Below are 24,792 nucleotides of genomic sequence, written 5' to 3' on the forward strand. Positions count from 1 at the left end.
TTTATGCACGGACAGGCGCATTGATGCACTACTACATGCTGAGCATGCAATGCACATCTCCACCACTGGGTGACTAATGCTCCACTAATCCAGTAATTTAGAGCGAATAGTGGCAGATTGATCTACAAGCTCTGGCAAATGGTCAATGGCAACTGTAATGTTAATGTACTGTATACTGTACACACAGACCAATGGCCAGACGGTAGAGTCAGTAAAAAAATAGTTTATACAGATGCAAAAGAGCATGTTAAAACACTTATCCATTGCCGTGTTACTGACTGTGAGCGTCCAAGTCCCATAGACAAAGTAATTGTATACAGATGCAACTAATGTTTAAAAGCAATAATGTAGTTCATTGACGTTAAAGTATGTACCGTATTCTGCGTTATGAGCGTCCAAGTCCTGTAACGGCATACACAAACACCAATGGGGAGGGATCACTGCTTACAGTACATTTACACATGAGCTTGTTTATCATGAGGCGTCATGCCCGAGTGGTGTAGAGTGCCGCTTCCCCTGCTAAGAGTCCCGGGTTCGATTCCCACAGTGCGAGTACATGTTTTTTTCCCTGACACTTTATTAATTTTCTGTTATGTAAGCCCTCAGCTATGGTGCCAGCGGCGGCATCAATTTTGCAAGAGTCAGGGCAATGCTGAAGGAGTGTCTCAATACCCTAGTTCACAGGTTCTCAAACTCGGTCCTCAGGACCCCACACAGTGCATGTTTTGCAGGTCTCCTCACAGAATTGCAAGTGAAATAATTAGCTCCACCTGTGGACCTTTTAAAATGTGTCAGTGAGTAATTAATACACCTGTGCACCTGCTGGGTTACCTGCAAAACATGCACTGTGTGGGGTCCCGAGGACCGAGTTTGAGAACCCCTGCCCTAGTTATATTACACAGGAACAATAGGGATAAGTGAGCTCTATGCACATTATGATAAACCAGACTCAATCGCATAGCAAGTTGACAAAGTGGCTGCTGCCCGTGACCCTGCACCTCTTGGAAGCCCTCAGCTATGGAGCCAGCAATGGCATCAGTTTTGCAAGAGTCATGGCAATGCTGAAGGAGCATCTCAATACCCTAGCTAAAATACACAGCGGCAATAGGTCCCGTAGACATATCAATAAATATAAATAGTGTATCCTGATGCAACTAACTGTTCAAGCAACACAGCACTGTACTGTAGTTCATCAACATTAGTGATTCTGTGTTTTACTGTATGATAAGGGATCACTGCTACCATTTATACAACAGATCGTGTCTATACAGTACTGTGTTGTACATTTATTGTAACCTGACCTCCCTCCCTGTCTATGAAATGAGCAGGCTCCCAGGAGGGAAGTGGGATGGGGTTAGAGGGAGGTGGTGTCTAAATACCATGTTCTGCAATATGAGCATCCAAGTCCCGTCACAACATTCATATATTTCATTCATAACATTCATATATTTAAGAACCTTACATTCAATAGAATTATGCACACAGGAAAAGACCTGTTTTCATAACTGTTGGGGCATCTGACATGCAAATCCGTTGCATAGTGTACTATTTAATGTACATTCACTCTGGCCCTCTCTAGTCCTTTCCCCCAACCAAAGCAACTGTAGTATCTTCATTTACATAGTAGCCATACATTTACATACAGTACCGTGTTGGCAATTTATTGACTGTAAACTAGCCTCTTTGAAAACATCAGTCTCTCAGGGGAGGGGGGGAGGTGGTGATTAACCAGCTGTGGAAAATATTAATTATCCGTTAGGACCCCAAAAAAGAAACCAATAAATTAATAACTAAAAATAGTGTATACAGACACATATGAATATGTTAAAGCAATGGTCCATAGATGTTCAGTTTATGTGAGCTATTGAATTAAAATGTGCTTAAAGCTTAATATATCTGGTTCTGGGAATTCAATCGGCTCAGAACTGTGCTGGTATGAAAGGGGAGATGATCAGCTACCAGAGGATACCAACATCAAGTTTCTGTGACCCCCACAAGGCTAACGGCAAGCATCGGAACGCATGGTGGGTCTGAATTAACGGGCCCATTATAGTCTATGGGAAAATTGGTCCAATTTGCATCCTGATATCTCTGATTTTGGGTGTTCGAGAGACTCGAGACTGGTACCATACAAAAGAGGAGACTCTTGGCTTTCGGAGCAGACCAACTACTAGTTTATATGACACTGCAAAGGGAAACGGCAAGGAACCGTGTGTCGGGTCCTCTCCAGTTGTCCGCCCAGCTTGCACGTGGTACAGGGTTTCTGACTATATAGAAAATACTGTACAGAAATGCTAAGCACTATATGTTTTGGCATCCAGGAACTTAGGAAGGAGCTTTTATCTCTCCCCATTATACTTAGAAAGATAACACTTGCCAATGTAGCCTTTACAGCAGGGTACGTTACAAGCTGTTCATGCTATTTAGTACTCAAAGAGAAAATACTGTACAGAGATTCTAAGCATGGTGATTTGGCATCCAGGAACTTAGGGAGGAGCTTTTATCTCTCCCCATTATACTTAGAAAGATAACACTTGCTGCTGTAGCCTTTACAGCAGAGTACGTTACAAGCGATTCTTGCAGTTTATTACTCACATAGAAAATACTGTATAGAGATTCTAAGCACAGTGATTTGGCATCCAGGAACTTAGGGAGGAGCTTTTATCTCTCCCCATTATACTTAGAAAGATAACACTTGCCGCTGTAGCCTTTACAGCAGAGTACGTTACAAGCTGTTCGTGCTATTTAGTATTCAAATAGAAAATTCTGTACGAAGATGCTAAGCATGGTGATTTGGCAACCAGGAACATAGGGAGGAGCTTTTATCTCTCCCCATTATACTTAGAAAGATAACACTTGCCGCTGTAGCCTTTACAGCAGAGTACGTTACAAGCTGTTCGTGCTATTTAGTACTCAAATAGAAAATACTGTACAGAGATTCTAAGCACAGTGATTTGGCATCCAGGAACATAGGGAGGAGCTTTTATCTATCCCCAATATAGTTAGAAAAATAACACTTGTCACTGTAGTCTTTACAGCAGAGTACATTACAAGCTGTTCGTGCTATTTAGTACTCAAATAGAAAATACTGTACAGAGATTCTAAGCACGCTGATTTGGCATCCAGGAACTTAGGGAGGAGCTTTTATCTCTCCCCATTATACTTAATACTATGGGATTTGGACGCTCACATATCCCTAACATTAATAGACCATACCTGTAACACGTTCGTTTGCGTCTGTATATACTGCTATTTTTATTTGTTGATTTGTCTGTGGGACTTGGACGCTCACATATTCCTAACATCAATGGACTATACTGTGGCTCTATCACATTCGTTTGCATCTGTATATACTGTACTATTTGCGTCTGTACTGTGTATACTGTAATATACTGTATGACATACTGTAGCATATTGTAGCGTAATGAGATGCACCAGTAAAGTATTTCTTACGCTGTAGTTCGGTATTATATTTTAATGTATACCACACGCATGCGCAATGGTGATTTTAAAAAGCGACATCTGGTGGATGATCACAGGTATTACACTCAAAGGTAACGCCAAATGCTCTGTGCACCTCCCTATGACTAGGCAAGCCTCCTTGTGCCCAGGCATGCTGCGTATGCCTGATCGTGACTAATGCCTCAGCCAGCAAAGATAACGGAGGCTTTATCTGTATGTCAACAAAGACTGTTGCTAGAGAACTAGTATATGTCTTTAGCGGGTTGGGAATACCTAAGGAAATCCTGACTGACCAGGGTTCCCCATTTATGTAAAAAATCATGAAAGAATTATGGCGCCTGTTTAGAATTACTAAGTTAAGGACCACTGTGTACTGATGGTTCAGTGGAAAGGTGTAACAAAACTTTAAAAAACATGCTAAAGAAAGTGGTGGATAAAGATGGAAGAGATCTGGATTATTTAATTTATTTATTATTAACAGTCTTCCATTGCACTTTACAATTGGAAACAACAATGTTGAAACAAGAAAACAAAACTGGGTAATAACAGACATAGAGGTAGGAAGGCCCTGCTCGCAAACTTACAATCTATTGGGAAATAGGCATTGATACACAAGGATATATGCTATCTATTGTATAATTGTCCACCAGATTGCAAAGGTTCTTGGGAAGCTGTATTATAAGGTCACAGAGTGATGTTGGCCTGGGGTCAGGAGGGTATGTACAGAGTATATGTAACTGGATAGGAAAGCTTATGAAAGTTGAGTGAGCAGTTCTGGAATGTGATAAGCTAGCCTGAAGAGGTGAGTTTTCAGGAAACGCTTGAAGGTTTGGAGACTAGGGGAGAGTAATGTTGTGCATGGTAAGGCATCCTACAGAGTGGGTGTTGCCTGAAGAAAGTCCTGCAATCATGAATTGGAGCAAATAATGAGTGTGGATCAAAGACGTAGCTCTTTTGAAGAGCAGAGCTTTCGGGTTGGGAGATATTTTGAGATAAGCGAAGAGATTGGTGTAATTTGGTTAATGGCCTTGTGTGTGAGTAAAAGTATTTTACATTGAATATGGTAGAATACCGGTAACCAATGGAAGGACTGACAGAGTGGATCTGCAGACGATGAACATCTAGCGAGGAAGATTAGCTTTGCAGCTGCATTCAGAATGGATTGTAGTGGTGAGAGTCTCTTTTTGGTAAGACCAGTAATAAGACTATCGCAATAATCAATGCAGAAGATAATGAGAGGATGGATTAGAGATTTTGCAGTGTCTTGTGTACGGTATGGTTGTATTTTGGATATGTTTTTTAGATGCATGTAACATGATTTTGAGACAGATTGAATGTGGGGAACAAAGGACAGTTTAGAGTCAAGTATGACACCTAGGCAGCAAGCTTGTGGGGTAGGATTGATTGTTGAGATATCAGGTTGATAACTCTTAATGGCCAGTGGAAATATAATTAACTCTGTTTTGGAAATATTGAGTTTGAGGTGGCAAGATGACATCCAAGATGAAACAGCAGAAATGCATTCTGTGACACAACTCAATGCAGATGGTGAGAAATCTGGGGAGGATAGATAGATTTGAGTATCATCTGCGTACAGATGATACTGAAATCCAAAAGAGCTGATTCGTTTACCAAGAGATGAGGTATAGATTGAGAAAAACAGAGGACCTAAGACCAAGCCTTGCGGTACTCCACTGACACTGAAGGAGCGATTAGATAGGTAGGATAGGAACCAAGAGAGGGATGTGTCTTGAAGACCTAGGGATTTTAGTGTTTGTATGAGAAGAGAATGGTCAACAGTGTCAAAAGCAGCAGAGAGATCTAGAAGAATAAGAAGTGAGTAATGGCCTTTGGACTTCACAGTGACTAGATCATTCACTACTTTAGTCAGTGCTGTCTCTGTGGAGTGTTGGGAATGAAAGACTGACTGAAGTGGGTCCAATAACTTGTGTGAATTAAGAAAGTGTGTGAGGCAAGTGTAGGCAAGTCTCTCAAGTAGCTTGGAGAGACATGATAGCTGAGAAATGGTAGTTTGAGAAAGAGTTAGGGTCAGAATTTTGTTTTTCAGAATGGGAGTAATCACTGCTTGAACAGTGAATGAAAGATACCAGTAGAGAGAGAGATTACATGATGTTGGTTAAGGTTGGGATGAGCACAGGAGACAGAGATTTACTTACTTGTGAGGGTATAGGCTCAAGAGGAGAGGTAGTATAGTAGCAGGATGAGAAGAGGGTTCAGGAAGAGAATTGAGCAGGTCACTGGCTGAGGAAGAGCATATAATTTCATCTCGTGTCTTATCAATCTTGTCCTTGAAGTAGGAAGCAAGATCTAGCGCCTTGATAGTGGCTGGTGGGTTGGGTGAGGGAGAGTTTAGAAGTGATTTAAATGTATTAAAAAATCATTTGGGGTTAGAGGCTTGAGCACAGATAAAAGTTTGGAAATACTGTATGATTGTTTAGCAATGTTAAGGGCATTATAAGAGTGGTAGAAAGTCTTATATGTGAGGAAGTCACTAGGAATATGAGATTTACGCCACTGAAGTTCAACTTTCCTTGAGAGTTTTTGTAGGTGTCTTGTTAATTTAGAGTGCCACGGTTGACATCTAGGCCTACGTGGAGTGTGATTGGTAGCTGGAGCCACTTGGTCAAGGGCTATTTCTAGAGTTTGGTTCAGGTGTGATACAACCATCTCAGGAAAAGTAAATGCAGAAATAGGTGAGAGCAGTTGTTGCAGAGAGATAGACAGTTCTTGAATATTAATTGCATTAATATTTATGCAGGTTTGAGGAATGTAGGACTTCAATGACTTTGAATTTGAAGTAATGGTGGAGAGCATGCAGGTGATAAGGTTATGATCTGAATGAGGGAAAGGAGTGTTAGTAAATTCAGAAACTGAGCATAGTCTGGTGAATACTAGATAAAGGCAGTGGCCCTCCCGATGAGTAGAGGAGTCAGTCCATTGGGAGAGGCCAAGAGAGGAGGTTAGAGAGAGTAGTTTGGAGGCACGAGCAGTAGATTTCTGACTATCAATAGCAATATTGAAATCACCCATGATGGTGGAGATGTCAGAGGATAGGAAGTGAGGGAGCCAGGCAAAAAAATCTTCCAGAAATTGTTTGGGTTGCCCAGGTGGGCGATAGCTAGCTAGCTGCAACAAGCATAGAGAAAGGAGTGTAAATCCTGATATAATGTTCTTAAAATGATGTGAATGTGAGTTATGTATCCTGTGGTAGAATTGTGTATGTAAAATATTGGGAAAGTGATAATCCAACCCCACCTCCTTTACTGTTACCAGGCCTGGAGGTGTGTGTGAAGTGGAGACCACCATGTGACAGTGCTGCAGGGAAGGCAATGTCTGATTGTGTGAGACATGTTTCTGTTATAGACAGCAGATTGACATTGTTAGATATGAAGAGGTCATGTATGGATGTTAATTTGTTGCAAATAGAGCGTGCATTCCATAACGCATATTTTAGTGTTTTGGAGGGTGCAGGAAGACATGTGATGTTTATGATGTTGGCTGGATTTCTATATTTCTGTGAATCAGGTGGATGTGAGTAGGGCAAGTGGTTGGGTTTCGGATTTGGTGAAATGTCACCAGCTAATAGAAGCACCAGAGAGCGATAGACACAGTTGTAGGAGGTTTGTGAATGTTTTTATGGTGACCGGTTATTAATGTTATTGTCAAAGTAGAAAGATAAGAAAAAATCTCATGAGTATTAATAAGAGGGGAGTGGATAATTGAGGTGGCTATGTGTAACAAGGCGGTGATTTGCAGGGAGAGTGAAGGATGTAATTGTTTTTGAGAAAAAACAATGGAGTGCAGTGAAGAATATAAATTTTTGGTAACTGGTTAATTTGAGATAAAAGTTCAGTTCTTTAGGCTTAGAGTGTAAAGAAGTTGCAATATTTAAATTTAAATGTTCAAATACCTGTTTACTGGTATTGTTCAGCTGTTAATTTACAAACACTTAGTATTATGAACAATTTGCATATCTGAGTGCACATTGATCACCCTAGATTGCATCTAAAGGAATACTTGCGAAATTAATAAAGGCTACCAGTGAGGCAAATGTTTAGTTGGTGAAAGGCAAAAAATTACACTGTATATGACTATGCAAACACTAGGCCAGCATGCCTTCATTAACTGTGCATAACTGAGCAAAATTGCAAACCCAGGTATTTATAGTTGCAAGAAAATCATGATATAACAATGGATTTTCTTACATAAAAATTGGTTGCATTCTGTTCTTAGACTGCATGAAGATGTCAGAGAGAAAGATATGTACATATGTTTAAATGGACAGATGAGTTTGCATGAGGGTGAAAGACATGTTGATTGTCTGTTCCTTTGCTGCAAAGTTGTTTGGATGTTTCTGTTGGTTTTTGTACTGTTTAAGTCCTGGATAAGTCTTTTAATAATATTTCATAACCCTATTAAACAACCTTTTGAATATAACCCTTATCAGCCCGGCTGACCAGCCTAGCATCATTAATCTCTCCTTAAGAATCTCCTTATTTACTACCTTATTTATTGATGGCCATATGAGAGATTCCCCAATCCTCCACAGGGTTTTCACCTTTTGATTTGTTGTACGGGAGACACCCAAGGGGATTACTGGACATTGCCAAAGAGACTTGGGATGGACAATCCAGTTCATTTAAAACTGTTATTGAGCATGTTTCTCAGATGCAGGAAAGTATTACTACAGTTGTGCTGATAGTGAGAGAGCCCTATGGAACAGGTCTAATATGCCCAGCAACGGGTGTACAATCGCAATGCCAAGTTACATGTCTTGTGAAAGTAAATACAATGTGATGCCCTTGCAGCTGGTACAACAGTTCCATGCAGAACACCAAACAGCTATAGAATGTGAGGCTGCCAAGGAGGAATGACAGGCTAAGCACCTATACCAACTGGTATTAGGGGCTTTGAAAGGACTTGCCGACAGTTTGCCCTAGACCCCAGTCAGTGGGCTAGCTATTTAACCCCTGAACTGAGAAGGAGAACTTTGGAAGCATGTGCAGACCTTCCCCAGGAACTGGATGGTGAATATACACATATTAAACAAGCCTTTTTGAAGCATTTTAATATCACCCCTTAGGCGTACAGACAGAAATTCAGAGGTTTACAAAGCAGTGCCTCTGATACATATTCTTGACTTGTGGCTCAACTGACAACCCTGTTCTATCAGTGGGTTGATGGGATGAAGGCGACAGAATATGCCAAGGACTTAATTATGCAGGAGCAGTTTCTCTCACTGTGTCCAGCAGATGTAAAAGAATGGGTTGTGGATCGTGACCTTGAATCATCTGAGGAGGCAGCAGCCTGGAAGGTAAGTACACGAGCACTAGAGCTCCTGCCGCAGAGAAAATGTTTGGACCAACCTGGAAAGAGAGGCAACATGCAGAACCACCACAGTGTACCCCTGCCCTGCAAGTAAGCCAGCTGCTGCTGCATTGTGTGCACAGAAGTGCCTATGGCTTGAGTGTATCTTGACTGGGGAGTTGGAAGGGGTGTCCAGGACGTTGCGGTACTGGACAATTTACCTGCTATTGTACTGTTGGGGACTGATCTGGGAAAGATGCACACTGCATATATAAATGAGAGCGATGTCATTAATGATGCAATGATACCAGCTAACTCTGCTTTTCCTCAAATGATCCCCACTGATCAGCCCAGCATGAGTGCTGATGTATATGTTGGTAATGTTTCTGCTGTAAAAGATGACTCCTTGAGTTACACAGGGTCAGAAATGTGTCACAATGTATGCCCTAAAGTAAAGTTGTGTGATGTACAGTTAGAAAATGATATTGCAAATGTACCTGTTATGCACACCAGTGCCAGCAGGAATGTACTGGTGTCTGAACGGTGAGGGATGCAAAACAAATGAACTCACAGACAGACTGGGGAATATGACATTACATACACAGAAGGTGATAGGGTAACAAAATAAACACAAAGTGAACAGAGAAGCCCAAAGGCTAAGAAACTGGGTGTCTCCCTAGTATTAGGAATGCTCAGATGGAAAGAAGCGAGATGTAGTGATTTAATACGTAGAGAACCCGAAATGCTGTTGCTAAGGGCAACAGCAAAACCCTAAAGGGTTACCAACGGGTGTGGCAGTAAACTCCTTGGTCAGAGATGGAATAATAGACACAAGGAGAGTCTCCACAATCCTAGTCCTCACTTGCAGTGCACTGGTTCAGCTTACTGCCACTAAACTGACACCTGAACACCTTGCACAGTGAGAAAGGATTTTGGCAGGCAAGTCTGAGAATACAGCCGCAAACTTGCTAGGTTCACAGAGTAGCAAAAGAACCCCAGCAGGTTAAACAACTGACTCCAGTCTTACTGCTAGGTCTGGATTGGCAGAGTGTAATACCAAATCCCAAGGCCTATTTGCAGTAAGTAACAAACAAATACAAAGTTTACACAGTACTAGCTAGCTTTCAGGAACTGACTAACCAACAGAGATTCAGCAGCATCTGCCTAACCTGAGAAGAGGGTTTATATAGCAGGTGCTGTCCACGCCCCACTCAGACCTCACAGACTGTGAGCACAAAAACCAGCACCGGATCCCCTGCCGTGCACAGAGCCTGTAACCACTGCACAGCAAAAGACCCGAACCGGAGTATCAGCTACGCTCAGGTTACTCCGCTAGCACTTGTCTCCCGGTTGCCATGACGACGTGGCAGCACAGAGCAGGAGACCCTAACAGTACCATTAACAGGGAATGGTGTGAATATTTTGTGAAACCAGGTATCTAATGCAATCCTTGTTTATAATATATACTGCTCCAGTTCCCTACTGCGGACTGCTGCTAGTATGTACACCTGTGACTACGTTGCTGCACCTTGAAAAAGGTCCTTGTTTGGACCGAAACGTCGGTGAACTCTGTAACTGCTTGGAACTGTGAGATGGTTTTTTTCTTTCCAAATAAATTGTTTTTGTGTATTATTGGTATACAAGTCTGGAGAGTGCTATATATACATATTCCTTAATCGCATCAGTCTGGAGTGCATACCCAGTGTTGCTTCAATAGGGAAACACACTAATATCCAAAGTGCTCAAAATAACCGTGCACTCACCAAGGTCTTTTCAAGTAAGTTTATGTATTACAACCTTAAGACAGCATAGCAAGTGAACTTTTCGGCTCAGGACAGGACCACCACCACAGTATAGGACAGTTCTGTCCTGAGGAAGACCAAACGTTGACTTGCTATGCTGTGTTAAGGTTGTGAGTAATGCAAAAACTTAATTGAAAAGACCCTGGTGAGTGCACCCTTTAAACACTTTGTGTATAGCGACCCATCTGGCTTTGCATGGGAGAAATTTTACATTAACGGCAGTAAGTTTTTTTTAACCAGAGTCGTATAGGATTACTCTGAGGAAAATGAATCGTTTTTCACTTAAATGAAATAGGAATGGAAAAAAAGGAGAAAACAGAAATTTTGCATCAGTAAACAGGGCATACATACATTTTTTCTGAAGAAGCCAGGTAATATGAATATATATCTGCATAGTATGAAATAAAGCCCATCGTGATATCTCTTTAAATGGTTTTGGCAGCGTAAGCCAAGAAAGAGCTTGAATGGCCATTTTTTCTTTGACTTGATGCGTAAGCCAAGAAAGAGCTTGAATAGCCATTTTTTCTTTTACTTTACTCACTAAAATCATCACTACTCGGCTCACTTTTGTCATAAATTAATATTTCATACACCTAAACCTTCCTCAACAAATACTCTATAGAATTGTGTAAACTGCATCATAATCCTTCCAGTGGTTCTTTAGATTAGCCTAAACCAAGAAACAAACAAACAGACCGATGTATACCGTGGATTTTGAGGCCCATTTATAATTAATTACATATGCAAAGCGATTTAAGTGTGATTTTAGCACCCAGGATCACATTGCAATATGCGATCACTTCAGGTGAATGTAGTAACATGCATCCCTGCGATGTGCTTTGAGGTCTGTTGGGGCTTCTGCACATGCATGGTCTTGCTGACCACATATGAACAGAATATTTCCAGGGGAGACCCTCTGCCGGCTAAGATTCTGGTATGCAGCCCATAGGCTACAGCGGGCTACTGCCATTTTCACATGGAGATAGCTTCGGTATGCGTGAATCCCGGCTTGCAGATGGCCGTCGGGGGAAGGGGGGGACGAGCAGAGCAAAGCCATGCTGTGGGCTCGTGGGGAGCTGTGCTCATGACTGGTTATGTTCCCACTCTATGGGTGTCGTGGACACCCACGAGATGGAATAGTCCCTGCTAGTTGGCATGCCGACTGTCGGGACTGTAAGGAGGCAGGATTCCAGCGTCGGTATTGTGACCAGTGGTCTCCTGACCGCCAGTCACGTAACTGCCTCCCCATTCAATGGACCATATCTTTTCAATATATGGGAGGCATTCAATTAGCCAGTTGTTGGGATCCCAGCTGTCAGGAGACCGATGCCGGAATCCCGACACCCGGTGAAATAACGGCAGTCGGAATCCCAACCGTCGGCTGAAATCCCCACTCGGGTGGTCCCACCAGGCCCAAAGTGTGGTGAGAACTGCGAGCCCATGAGGGGACACGCTGCATTCGCCGCTGGTATTCCATCCGTTGGGATCCCGGCATCGATCTCCTAACTGCCAGGATCCCAACAGCCGGGATATCATACTGATCCCCAATATATTTATTTTGTTCGTAGTAAAGATATACCCCTGAAGAAGTCTCGGTAAGAGAAGAAACCCATTGGGTTAATAGCTGAGAGACTTTGTGAACCTATACTTTCCAACAGAAGGAACTTGGGAATGTATACCGACCTCACTCTTGTGTAGGCTCTTACAAAAATATAGAATACTGTCAATTAGCTTTTTGTGGTTTACTTGTTTAGACTGGTTTTAAAAAAACTTTTACATTTTTATATTCAATTTTGGCCATAGGCCTGGTGTTTTTGGATCCTTTGGGATAGAGGGTGTACTCATAGATCCATTACAGACAAGCTCAGTAATTTATGGGGCATTTATTAAGATATTTGATTCATTAGATAACATACAAAAGAACTGAATTCAGGTTCCAGAAACTTTAAGTGTGGAGAACTATAGGCCAGTACTGATGGGAGAGATGTGTGCTGAGCGATCTTAACACAGACCGCTCAGCACACATCTCTCCCCCTTCTCAGCACAGCGCAATGTGTGCTGAGCGAGGGAGGGGACGGGGGGCCGCTCATTTCACCCAGCGCTGAAGTGAGCGACCCGCTAAATTGAGCCTGCATGCAGGCTCAATCTAGCACTGGCGATAGCGATGTGAAGCGCTGCGCACCGCTATACCGGGGGGGCATACACACGACAGATCTGTGCTTAAAATCTAAGCAATCTAGTCAGAAGCTTCAAAAGGATTATCGCAGTTAGATTTGTAACATAGGGGGTCATTCCGAGTTGATCTTTCCTGTGCTAAATTTAGCACAGCTACAATCATTCACACTGACATGCGGGGGGACGCCCAGCACAGGGCTAGTCCGCCCCTCATGTCAGTGCCGCCCCCTCCCGCAGAAGTGCTAAGGCATCGCACAGCGGCAATGTCTTTGCACTTCAAGAGCAGCTCCCGGCCAGCGCAGCTTTAGCGTGCTGGCCAGGAGCTACTCATCACTCCCCGGCCCGCAGCGGCTGCGTGTGACATCACACAGCCGCTGCGGCCTGCCCCCCATTCGGTCCAGCCACCCCTGCGTTGGCTGGACCGCTCCCACGATACGGCGGCCAAATGCCGCCGTTCAGCCCCCTCTCGTCCAGCGATTGCCTCTGCCTGTCAATCAGGCAGAGGCGATCGCAGCCCTGCTACGGCCTTCGGCCGTCTGGCATGCGCCGGCGCACTACGGCACGGAGCATGCGCAGTAGGGACCCGTTCGCTCGGCTGCAACAAAAAGCAGCGAGCGAACGGGTCAGAATGACCCCCATAGAGTCTACATCGCTGCAGTTATATTGGCAGCATTGAGCCTTTATTAAATAATTGTTAGAATTAGTTCTACCACTGCCACGCCTTCCTAATTTTATTAGAGCTTTATAAATAACTGTTAAAAATAATAATAATTATGATGTTACTGTACGTCCCAGATGAAACTGTTATATGTACAAATGTGTCCTCATACATCCAACCTCAATATGCCATGCAGCGGCAGATGCCTGGCGTGAGTGAGCCACCAGGTCCCATACAACTCTGCTAATAACCAGTGTCTTTATTAGCTGAAAACACACAAGGAGAATGTGTTGATTAATTTGATATACAGGTGAATCTCAGAAAATTAGAATATCGTGCAAAAGTTAATTTTTTCAGTAATTTAACTTAAAAGGTAAAACTAATATATTATATAGACTCATTGCATGCAAAGTGAGATATTTCAAGCCTTTATTTGTTATAATTTTGATGATTGTGGCTTACAGTTTAAGAAAATCCCAAATCTAAAATTTCAGAAAATTAGAATATTGTTAAAAGGTTCAATATTGTAGGCTCAAAGTGTCACACCCTAATCAGTTATTTAATCCAAACCATCTGCAAAGGGTTCCTGAGCCTTTAAATGGCCTCTCAGTCTGGATCAGTACAATTCACAATCATGGGGAAGACTGCTGACCTGACAGTTGTGCAGAAAACCATCGTTGAACCTCAAAAGGAAATTGCAAAAGAAGTTGGATGTTCTCAAAGTGCTGTATCAAAGCACATTAATAGAAAGTTAAGTGGAAGGAAAAAGTGTGGAACAAAAAGATGCACAAGTAGCAGGGAACACCGCAGCCTGGAGAGGATTGTCAGGAAAAGGCCATTCAAAAGTGTGGGGGAGCTTCACAAGGAATGGACTGAGACTGGAGTTAGTGCATCAAGAACCACCACACACAGACGGATCCTGGACATGGGCTTTAAATGTCTCATTCCTCTTGTCAAGCCGCTCCTAAGCAAGAAGCATCTTACCTGGGCTAAAGAAAAAAAGAACTGGTCTGTTGCTCAGTGGTCCAAAGTCCTCTTTTCTGATGAGAGCAAATTTTGCATCTCATTTGGAAACTAAGGTCCCAGAGTATGGAGGAAGAATGGAGAGGCACACAATCCAAGATGCTTGAAGTCCAGTGTGAAGTTTCCACAGTCTGTGTTGATTTGGAGAGCCAAGTCATCTGCTGGCGTTGGTCCACTGTGCTTTATTAAGTCCAGAGTCAACGCAGCCGTCTACCAGGACATTTTAAAGCAGTTCATGCTTCCTTCAGCAGACAAGCTTTATGGAGATGCTGACTTAATTTTCCAGCAGGATTTGGCACCTGCCCACACTGCCAAAAGTACCAAAACCTGGTTCAATGACTGTGGGATTACTGTGCTAGATTGGCCAGCAAACTCGCCTGACCTGACCCCCATAGAGAATCTATGAGGCATTGCCAAGAGAAAGATGAGAGACATGAGACCGAACAATGCAGAAGAGCTGAAGGCCGCTATTGAAGCATCCTGGTCTTCCATAACACCTCAGCAGAGCCACAGGCTGATAGAATCCATGCCACGCCGCATTGAGGCAGTAATTCATGCAAAAGGGGCCCAAACCAAGTACTGAGTACATATGCATGATAATACTTTTCAGAGGGCCGACATTTCTGTATTTAAAATACTTTTTTTATTGATTTTATGTTATATTCTAATTTTCTGAGATTTTGGATTTGGGGTTTTCTTAAACTGTAAGCCACAATCATCAAAATTATAACAAATAAAGGCTTGAAATATCTCGCTCTACAAGTAATGATGGGTGATGAGTGGGTTCGGTTCCTCGGAATCCGAACCCCCCTGAACTTTACCCTTGTTACACGGGTCCGAGGCAGACTCGGATCCTCCCGCCTTGCTCGGTTAACCTGAGCGCGCCCGAACGTCATCATCCCGCTGTCGGATTCTCGCGAGATTCGGATTCTATATAAGGAGCCGCGCGTCATCGCCATTTTTCACTCGTGCATTGGAAATGATAGTGAGAGGACGTGGCTGGCGTCCTCTCACTTTATTTTCAGGGGGCTGCAGTGCAAATATCTTTATTCTGGGGACCAGCAGTATTATAGGAGGAGTACAGTGCAGAGTTTTGCTGACCAGTGACCACCAGTATTATACGTTGTCTGCCTGAAAAACGCTCCATATCTGTGCTCAGTGTGCTACATATATCTGTGCTCACACTGCTTTATTGTGGGGACTTGGGACCAGCAGTATAATATAGGAGGAGTACAGTGCAGAGTTTTGCTGACCAGTGACCACCAGTATACGTTGTCTGCCTGAAAAACGCTCCATATCTGTGCTCAGTGTGCTGCATATATCTGTGCTCACACTGCTTTATTGTGGGGACTGGGGACCAGCAGTATTATATAGGAGGAGTACAGTGCAGAGTTTTGCTGACCAGTGACCACCAGTATACGTTGTCTGCCTGAAAAATGCTCCATATCTGTGCTCAGTGTGCTGCATATATCTGTGCTCACACTGCTTTATTGTGGGGACTGGGGACCAGCAGTATTATATAGGAGGAGTACAGTGCAGAGTTTTGCTGACCAGTGACCACCAGTATTATACGTTCTCGGCCTGAAAAACACTCCATATCTGTGCTCAGTGTGCTGCATATATCTGTGCTCACACTGCTTTATTGTGGGGACTGGGGACCAGCAGTTTTATATAGGAGGAGTACAGTGCAGAGTTTTGCTGACCAGTGACCACCAGTATTATACGTTCTCTGCCTGAAAAACACTCCATATCTGTGCTGCATTGTAGTATATAGTAGGAGTACAGTGCATAATTTTGCTGACCACCAGTATATAATATATAGGAGTACGGTACAGAAGGCCACTGCTCTACCTACCTCTGTGTCGTCAAGTATACTATCCATCCATACCTGTGGTGCATTTCAGTTTTGCACAGTTTGCTGACCACCAGTATATAATATATAGCAGTACGGTACAGAAGGCCACTGCTCTACCTACCTCTGTGTCGTCAAGTATACTATCCATCCATACCTGTGGTGCATTTCAGTTTTGCACAGTTTGCTGACCACCAGTATATAATATATAGCAGTACGGTACAGTAGGCCACTGCTCTACCTACCTCTGTGTCGTCAAGTATACTATCCATCCATACCTGTGGTGCATTTCAGTTGTGCGCAGTATATATAGTAGTAGGCCATTGCTATTGATACTGGCATATAATTCCACACATTCAAAAATGGAGAACAAAAATGTGGAAGGTAAAATAGGGAAAGATCAAGATCCACTTCCACCTGGTGCTGAAGCTGCTGCCACTAGTCATGGCCGAGACGATGAAATGCCATCAACGTCGTCTGCCAAGGCCGATGCCCAATGTCATAGTAGAGAGCATGTAAAATCCAAAACACAAAAGTTCAGTAAAATGACCCAAAAATCAAAATTAAAAGCATCTGAGGAGAAGCGTATACTTGCCAATATGCCATTTACGACACAGAGTGGCAAGGAACGGCTGAGGCCCTGGCCTATGTTCATGGCTAGTGGTTCAGCTTCACATGAGGATGGAAGCACTCATCCTCTCGCTAGAAAAATGAAAAGACTTAAGCTGACAAAAGCACAGCAAAGAACTGTGCGTTCTTCTAAATCACAAATCCCCAAGGAGAGTCCAATTGTGTCGGCTGCGATGCCTGACCTTCCCAACACTGGACGGGAAGAGGTGGCGCCTTCCACCATTTGCACGCCCCCTGCAAGTGCTGGAAGGAGCACCTGCAGTCCAGTTCCTGATAGTCAAATTGAAGATGTCACTGTTGAAGTACACCAGGATGAGGATATGGGTGTTGTGTCAAGCCGTGTGTTGCCTTTGTCAAGCTGTAATAAGTAGGGGTAAGGACGTTAACCACCTTGGAACATCCTCCCTTATACGTCACCTGGAGCGCATTCATCATAAGTCAGTGACAAGTTCAAAAACTTTGGATGACAGCGGAAGCAGTCCACTGACGACTAAATCCCTTCCTCTTGTAACCAAGCTCCTGCAAACCACACCACCAACTCCCTCAGTGTAAATTTTCTCCTTACACAGGAAAGCCAATAGTCCTGCAGGCCATGTCACTGTCAAGTCTGACGAGTCCTCTCCTGCCTGGGATTCCTCCGATGCATCCTTGAGTGTAACGCCTACTGCTGCTGGCACTGCTGTTGTTGCTGCTGGGAGTCGATCGTCATCCCAGAGGGGAAGTCGGAAGACCACTTGTACTACTTCCAGTAAGCAATTGACTGTCCAACAGTCCTTTGCGAGGAAGATGAAATATCACAGCAGTCATCCTGCTGCAAAGCGGATAACTCAGGCCTTGGCAGCCTGGGCGGTGAGAAACGTGTTTCCGTTATCCACCGTTAATTCACAGGCAACTAGAGACTTGATTGAGGTACTGTGTCCCCGGTACCAAATACCATCTAGGTTGCATTTCTCTAGGCAGGCGATACCGAAAATGTACACAGACCTCAGAAAAAGAGTCACCAGTGTCCTAAAAAATGCAGTTGTACCCAATGTCCACTTAACCACGGACATGTGGACAAGTGGAGCAGGACAGACTCAGGACTATATGACTGTGACAGCCCACTGGGTAGATGTATTGCCTCCCGCAGCAAGAACAGCAGCGGCGGCACCATTAGCAGCATCTCGCAAACGCCAACTCGTTCCTAGGCAGGCTACGCTTTGTATTACCGCTTTTCAGGAGAGGCACACAGCTGACAACCTCTTACGGAAACTGAGGAACATCATCGCAGAATGGCTTACCCCAAATGGACTCTCCTGGGGATTTGTGACATCGGACAACGCCAGCAATATTGTGCGTGCATTACATCTGGGCAAATTCCAGCACGTCCCATGTTTTGCACATACATTGAATTTGGTGGTGCAGAATTATTTAAAAAACGACAGGGGCGTGCAAGAGATGCTGTCGGTGGCCCGAAGAATTGCGGGCCACTTTCGGCATTCAGCCACCGTGTGCCGAAGACTGGAGTACCAGCAAACACTCCTGAACCTGCCCTGCCATTATCTGAAGCAAGAGGTGGTAACGAGGTGGAATTTAACCCTCTATATGCTTCAGAGGATGGAGGAGCAGCAAAAGGTGATTCAAGCCTATACATCTGTCTACGATATTGGCAAAGGAGGGGGAATGCACCTGACTCAAGCGCAGTGGAGAATGATTTCAACGTTGTGCAAGGTTCTGCAACCCTTTGAACTTGCCACACGTGAAGTCAGTTCAGACACTGCCAGCCTGAGTCAGGTCATTCCCCTCATCAGGCTTTTGCAGAAGAAGCTGGAGACATTGAAGGAGGAGCTAAAACAGAACGATTCCGCTAGGCATGTGGGACTTGTGGATGGAGCCCTTAATTCGCTTAACCATGATTCACGGGTGGTCGATCTGTTGAAATCAGAGCACCACATTTTGGCCACCGTGCTCGATCCTAGATTTAAAACCTACGTTGTATCTCTCTTTCCGGCAGACACAAGTCTGCAGAGGTTCAAAGACCTGCTGGTGAGAAAATTGTCAAGTCAAGCGGAACGTGACCCGTCAACAGCTCCTCCTTCACATTCTCCCGCAACTGGTGGTGCGAGGAAAAGGCTAAAAATTCCGAGCCCACCCGCTGGCGGTGATGCAGGGCAGTCTGGAGCGAGTGCTGACATCTGGTCCGGACTGAAGGACCTGCCAACGATTACTGACATGTCGTCTACTGTCACTGCATATGATTCTCTCAAATTGAAAGAATGGTGGAGGATTATATGAGTGACTGCATCCAAGTAGGCACGTCAGACAGGCAGGTATACTGGCAGGAAAAAGAGGCAATTTGGAGGCCCTTGCAGAAACTGGCTTTATTTTACCTAAGTTGCCCTCCCTCCAGTGTGTACTCCGAAAGAGTGTTTAGTGCAGCCGCTCACCTTGTCAGCAATCGGCGTACGAGGTTACTTCCAGAAAATGTGGAGAAGATGATGTTCATCAAAATGAATTATAATCAATTCCTCCGTGGAGACATTCACCAGCAATTTCCTCCAGAAAGTACACAGGGACCTGAGATGGTGGATTCCAGTGGGGACGAATTAATAATCTGTGAGGAGGGGGATGTACACAGTGAAAGAGGTGAGGAATCGGACGATGAGGAGGAGGTGGACATCTTGCCTCTGTAGAGCCAGTTTGTGCAAGGAGAGATTGATTGCTTCTTTTTTGGTGGGGGCCCAAACCAACCAGTCATTTCAGTCACAGTTGTGTGGCAGACCCTGTTGCTGAAATGATGGGTTTGTTAAAGTGTGCATGTCCTGTTTATACAACATAAGGGTGGGTGGGAGGGCCCAAGGACTATTCCATCTTGCACCTCTTTTTTCTTTCATTTTTCTTTGCATCATGTGCTGTTTGGGGACTATTTTTTTGAAGTGCCACCCTGTCTGACACTGCAGTGCCACTCCTAGATGGGCCAGGTGTTTGTGTCGGCCACTTGGGTCGCTTAGCTTAGTCATCCAGCGACCTCGGTGCAAATTTTAGGACTAAAAATAATATTGTGAGGTGTGAGGTGTTCAGAATAGACTGAAAATGAGTGGAAATTATGGTTATTGAGGTTAATAATACTATGGGATCAAAATGACCCCCAAATTCTATAATTTAAGCTGTTTTTGAGGGGTTTTTGTAAAAAAACACCCGAATCCAAAACACACCCAAATCTGACAAAAAATTTTCAGGGAGGTTTTGCCAAAACGCGTCCGAATCCAAAACACGGCCACGGAACCGAATCCAAAACCATAACACAAAACCCGAAAAATGTCCGGTGCACATCACTAGTAATGAGTCTATATAATATATTAGTTTCACCTTTTAAGTTAAATTACTGAAATAAATGAACTTTTGCATGATAATCTAATTTTCTGATTTTCACCTGTATGACACATATATTATGTGTGACTGAGTCTGTATACTGAGCAAAACAGAACTTGTATTGGAAAAAAGCTGCAGCTGCTACATTGCAGCACTTCGTGTACAGATTCGGAGACTCAGTCGCACACAGATAAGCATGTGTCATACATAATAATAATCAGCACAGTCTCTTTGTACATCCTAATTGCCTATGTATTGAGAAGAATGTGCATTTTCAGCAAACACAATCAAAAAAGACACCCAATGTTTGAAGATTCTAACTCAACCTTGCATGCCAAGAGGGGATTTTGGCGTGACTGCAGCAAAGATGTAAGAGAACACAGCTGTACTCTCCAAAATGTAGTCAAAAGGTCAACAATAACAACGTCGGTCCCACAATGTCAAGAGTTATGATGTTGACATTGTTAAAATGTCGACAGGCAACGTGTTGGCATTCTTAGATTGTCGACATTAGGGTTAGACTGCTATGAGGAGAGGTTAGGATTAGGCTAAGGGGATAGGTTAGTGTATGCACTAGAAGAAGGGGAAGGGATTAGGGCAAGGGACAAGAAATACTGAAACGCCGGAGCATCGGATGTCTGATCTGGAAGTGACGGTCTCATGACCGCCAGGACCTGGAAGAGGCTGCTGGAGCTGCCATGAGTAGGTAAGTGACCGCTGGACCATCAGGAAATGTTGCCATTCTAGTATGTTGACATTTCATCACAGTCTACATGATGAACTTCAACATGTCAATGTCGACATTATGCACATGTCGACCTTCTCACCAATACTTTCCTGGTTTGTGCTTCATGACTGCTCACTTCTTCAGTATTTTGTTGCATTCTACTGCCTTGTGTGACCTCCCAGATCAAATCACTGTTTTCTAGGATATGCTGAAGAAAATGTTAAATTATATAACTTCATAAACTTTTTCAACAACTATTTTTAATACACACTTTTTTAGTTCGTCACAAGTTGTTCCATTAATTATAAGGCAATGAGCAAGCAATTACAAGTCACAGGGGAGTTTGCAAAAAAAAAGTAGGGACTGTACATACACTACTCCTAAGTACGTTTGGATCCAGCTCATGTCCACTGTAATCCATTTGTGGCTTTTCTGCTGCTGTGTGACGCCGGTGCAGCATGTCAGAAGGTTTGTAGTAACCTCGGCTTTCCAAGCATGTAGCTACATTCTTTATTTCGTTTTGCAGTGACTCTCAGCAAAGAATCAGACAGTATTGATTTCAAAGGTTTCCTGATTCAGGCTCGAGCACCTGATGGTACCACTCCTCTGGGCTCATTTGTGGTCAATGGATCAGATGTCCAGACTCTGACATGTACTACTGCTGCGGTGAGTCTATTGAAGGGTGCACTGGTTTCCCCATTATATTACAGTATGGTTCTGAAGGAATATAGAAATGGTTTGTAGATTTCAACTTTTATATCTTTTACAACTATTCAAGACCGCAATTATTTTTCCTTTTTCCTGTGATCACACACATTCAATATCAATGCCATCTATTCAATCTCATTCCAAATTTGATTTATGTCCCAGGTTACTTTAGAAACTAAAACACAAATGTAAAAGTTTTAGTGTAGGGCTATCCCTAGGTCTCTGTCTCATGGGAGTGGTTTGTTTCGATTTAGCTCAATTTCTGTTCTTGCTCACCTACCGCTGGTGTTTCTATAATGGGTGCAGTGTGTGCGGTGCACACGGGCCCCTGAGTCTAGAGGGGGCCCCCACCGCACATGCTGCACCCATTTTCTCAATACTCACCCCTCCGGAGTCCCGCGGCGACGTCCATGGCGGTGTTACAACTCTGTGAAAATGGCCCAGCGGCCATTTTCACGGAGTTCTGCGCATGCGCAGTAGAGAAATCTCAGGGGAAAATGGCTGCCGCGCCATTTTCCCAGAGATCTGCGCATGCGCAGTAAAGTCTGAGCGCTCTAGTGCTCAGACTCTCCCCGCTGCTGGCAGAGAGGAGGGGGCCTGAACGGAGGAGGCTGCACCCGGTCCTCCTCCTCTCTTAAAACGCCCCTGTCACCTACCCCTTTCTTAGAACACCTATTTGATAGGCTTGTTTGTTTTTCAAACATTTGTTAATTTGAACAGTTCTGAATGATGCAAATGAACCATCCCACTGAGATAATGCAGGTGGAATACATTTGATATCCCGGCGGTCAGGAAGACTGACCACGGCATCCCAACACTGAATATGCTGACATGATAGGTGTCCCCTATCCTAACCCTAGGTGGCTAGGGCTAACCCTCTGGGAGTGTTGACTACGAAAAATCCTCAGGGGGGGGGGCTAGGGGTAACCCCCCCTAATTCCTAACCCCCCTAGTGCCTACCCCTCCTTCATCCCAAGCCCTAACTCTAAGGTGGAACAGTGATACTCTCCTTCGGGTTTCACATGACCGCCGGCATCCTGACAGCAGGGATGCTAAATGCATCCCGCCTAGAATAATAGCTACCCCTATTCAAAAGCAAATTACCATCATTCAGTTTACAATAATGATCGGGTGTAGTATGGTATGCCGGCGGCCGGGCTCCCGGCGACCAGCATACCGGCACCGGGAGCCCGACCGCCGGCATACCAACAGCGTGGCGAGCGCAAATGAGCCCCTTGCGGGCTCGCTGCGCTCTCCGCGCTGCGGGCATGGTGGCTATTTATTCTCCCTCAAGTGGGGTCGTGGACCCCCACGAGGGAGAATATTTGTCGGTATGCCGGGTGTCGGGATCCCGGCGCCGGTATACTGTGCGCCGGGATCCCGACATTCGGCATACTGAAGACCACCCTAATGATCAGTATGCACTGAACCCATTAATGCACTCTCCTAGAACAGTATCAGTACAAATGATTGAAGCCACTTAATTTATATAAGTAAATTTCAACTTCAACTTGTCGTTAGTAACAAACTCTGCAGACATGCACAAGTTGGTCCAGATCAGATAAACAATGAATCCTCCATATAGTGGTCAGACAGTATTAAGCATGGAATTAAACAATATCACTAAAGATGTAGAGCTTCTTCCACCTTGCCATAAAGTGTGGGATATGGAGCAAACTTCACTTTCTCTGAAACTCTGTAGCTCTGTAGATAATGACCCCCACCCAAACATGATTAAATAACCCTTCAGCAAGTAATGGACTGCTATCAGGATAAAGGTTTAAAGTTCTCTGAACAATCCCTATACCTCTCTAAATTGAATTGCATGACTTTTAGAGCAAAAATCAGGCAGCATAAACTAAAATTCTACTAAATTATGCAGTAGAACTAAAGCTCCACTTCCCTTCCTTATTTTTTAATTTAAAAACAATTTCCTTGACAGCCCTCAAATAAGTTAGTAGTCTTCACACAGGGAGTTTCAGATGTAAATTTTGGGCCTGATCTAGAGGTGGTTGTGGCTGGTGCGTCTTTTGTCGGTCACCCATAGAAACATAGAATTTGACGGCAGATAAGAACCACTTGGCCCATCTAGTCTGCCCTTTTTTTAACCATATTTTTATCTCAAAACTTATTTGATCCTTATTTCTTTTTAAGGATATCCTTATGTCTATCCCATGCATGTTTAAATTATCTGTCTTAGCCTCTGCCACCTCGGATGGGAGGCTATTCCACTTGTCCACTACCCTTTCTGAGAAGTAATTTTTCCTCATATTTCTCCTGAACCTCCCCCCTCCAGTCTCAGTGCATGTCCTTGTGTCCTATTGCTTCTCTTCATATGGAGAATGTTTCCCTCCTGGACTTTGTTAAAACCCTTGATATATTTGAAAGTTTCTGTCATGTCCTCCCTTTCCCTTCTCTGCTCCAAACTATACATATTGAGATTTTTTAGTCTTTCTGGGTATGTTTTGTGATGTAGGCCATGCACCATTTTAGTTGCCCTTCTTTGTACAGTCTCTAATGAATTAATATCCTTTTGAAGATATGGCCTCCAGAACTGAATACTGTTATGATTCCTGAACTCCAGACCGGAGGAGATCTTATGACAGGGATCTGAGTTCAGGAAAATAAGCTGGTTGTGGGAGCTGGAAGGCCTAGTAACCCCTGGCGCCCTAACTCCGTTGTCTCGCCCGTGTTATCAGAAATCCCCTGCGAGACTATGGTTGCTTGAGCCCATGGCAGCCGCGTTCGAAGGGCGGATTATGTCTGCCCAACCCCGATGCCCCCGCAGGTCTTAATGGGAGACAAGGGGAAGTCCGAGACAGGGTGATAACAAGGGGCCCTCTAACTAAGCAACACGGCCAGGGGTTACAAGCTGACTTAACTAAATCAAAAGGTATGTGCGGATTTGCCGCCAGGGAAAAGGACAACCAAAGATCCACTGATCCGACACTCCTATCCGGCACCGCTGGACACCAGAGTGGATCTGTGGAAGCGGAATCCTCCGCAAAACTCCAGAACACAATATAAACAAAATAATAAATAGTAGCGGACTAGCCGCAACACACGGCTGCGCCGC

The 24,792-nt window shown here is 44.0% G+C and overlaps 1 protein-coding gene across 4 annotated transcripts in view; it reads left to right on the top strand.

Moving 5' to 3' along the window:
• LOC134957843 (putative ferric-chelate reductase 1) overlaps window positions 1-24,792 on the top strand; it is a 149,814-nt gene that overhangs the window by 109,499 nt on the left and 15,523 nt on the right. For all 4 annotated transcript variants that reach the window (XM_063940056.1, XM_063940055.1, XM_063940054.1 and 1 more), the window contains one exon: window positions 21,535-21,674. In XM_063940056.1, the coding sequence (XP_063796126.1) occupies window positions 21,535-21,674 (140 nt within the window). The remainder of the gene's footprint in view (window positions 1-21,534; window positions 21,675-24,792) is intronic.

This window comes from Pseudophryne corroboree, chromosome 9, assembly GCF_028390025.1.
Source record: "Pseudophryne corroboree isolate aPseCor3 chromosome 9, aPseCor3.hap2, whole genome shotgun sequence".
NCBI classification, from domain to species: Eukaryota; Metazoa; Chordata; class Amphibia; order Anura; family Myobatrachidae; genus Pseudophryne; species Pseudophryne corroboree.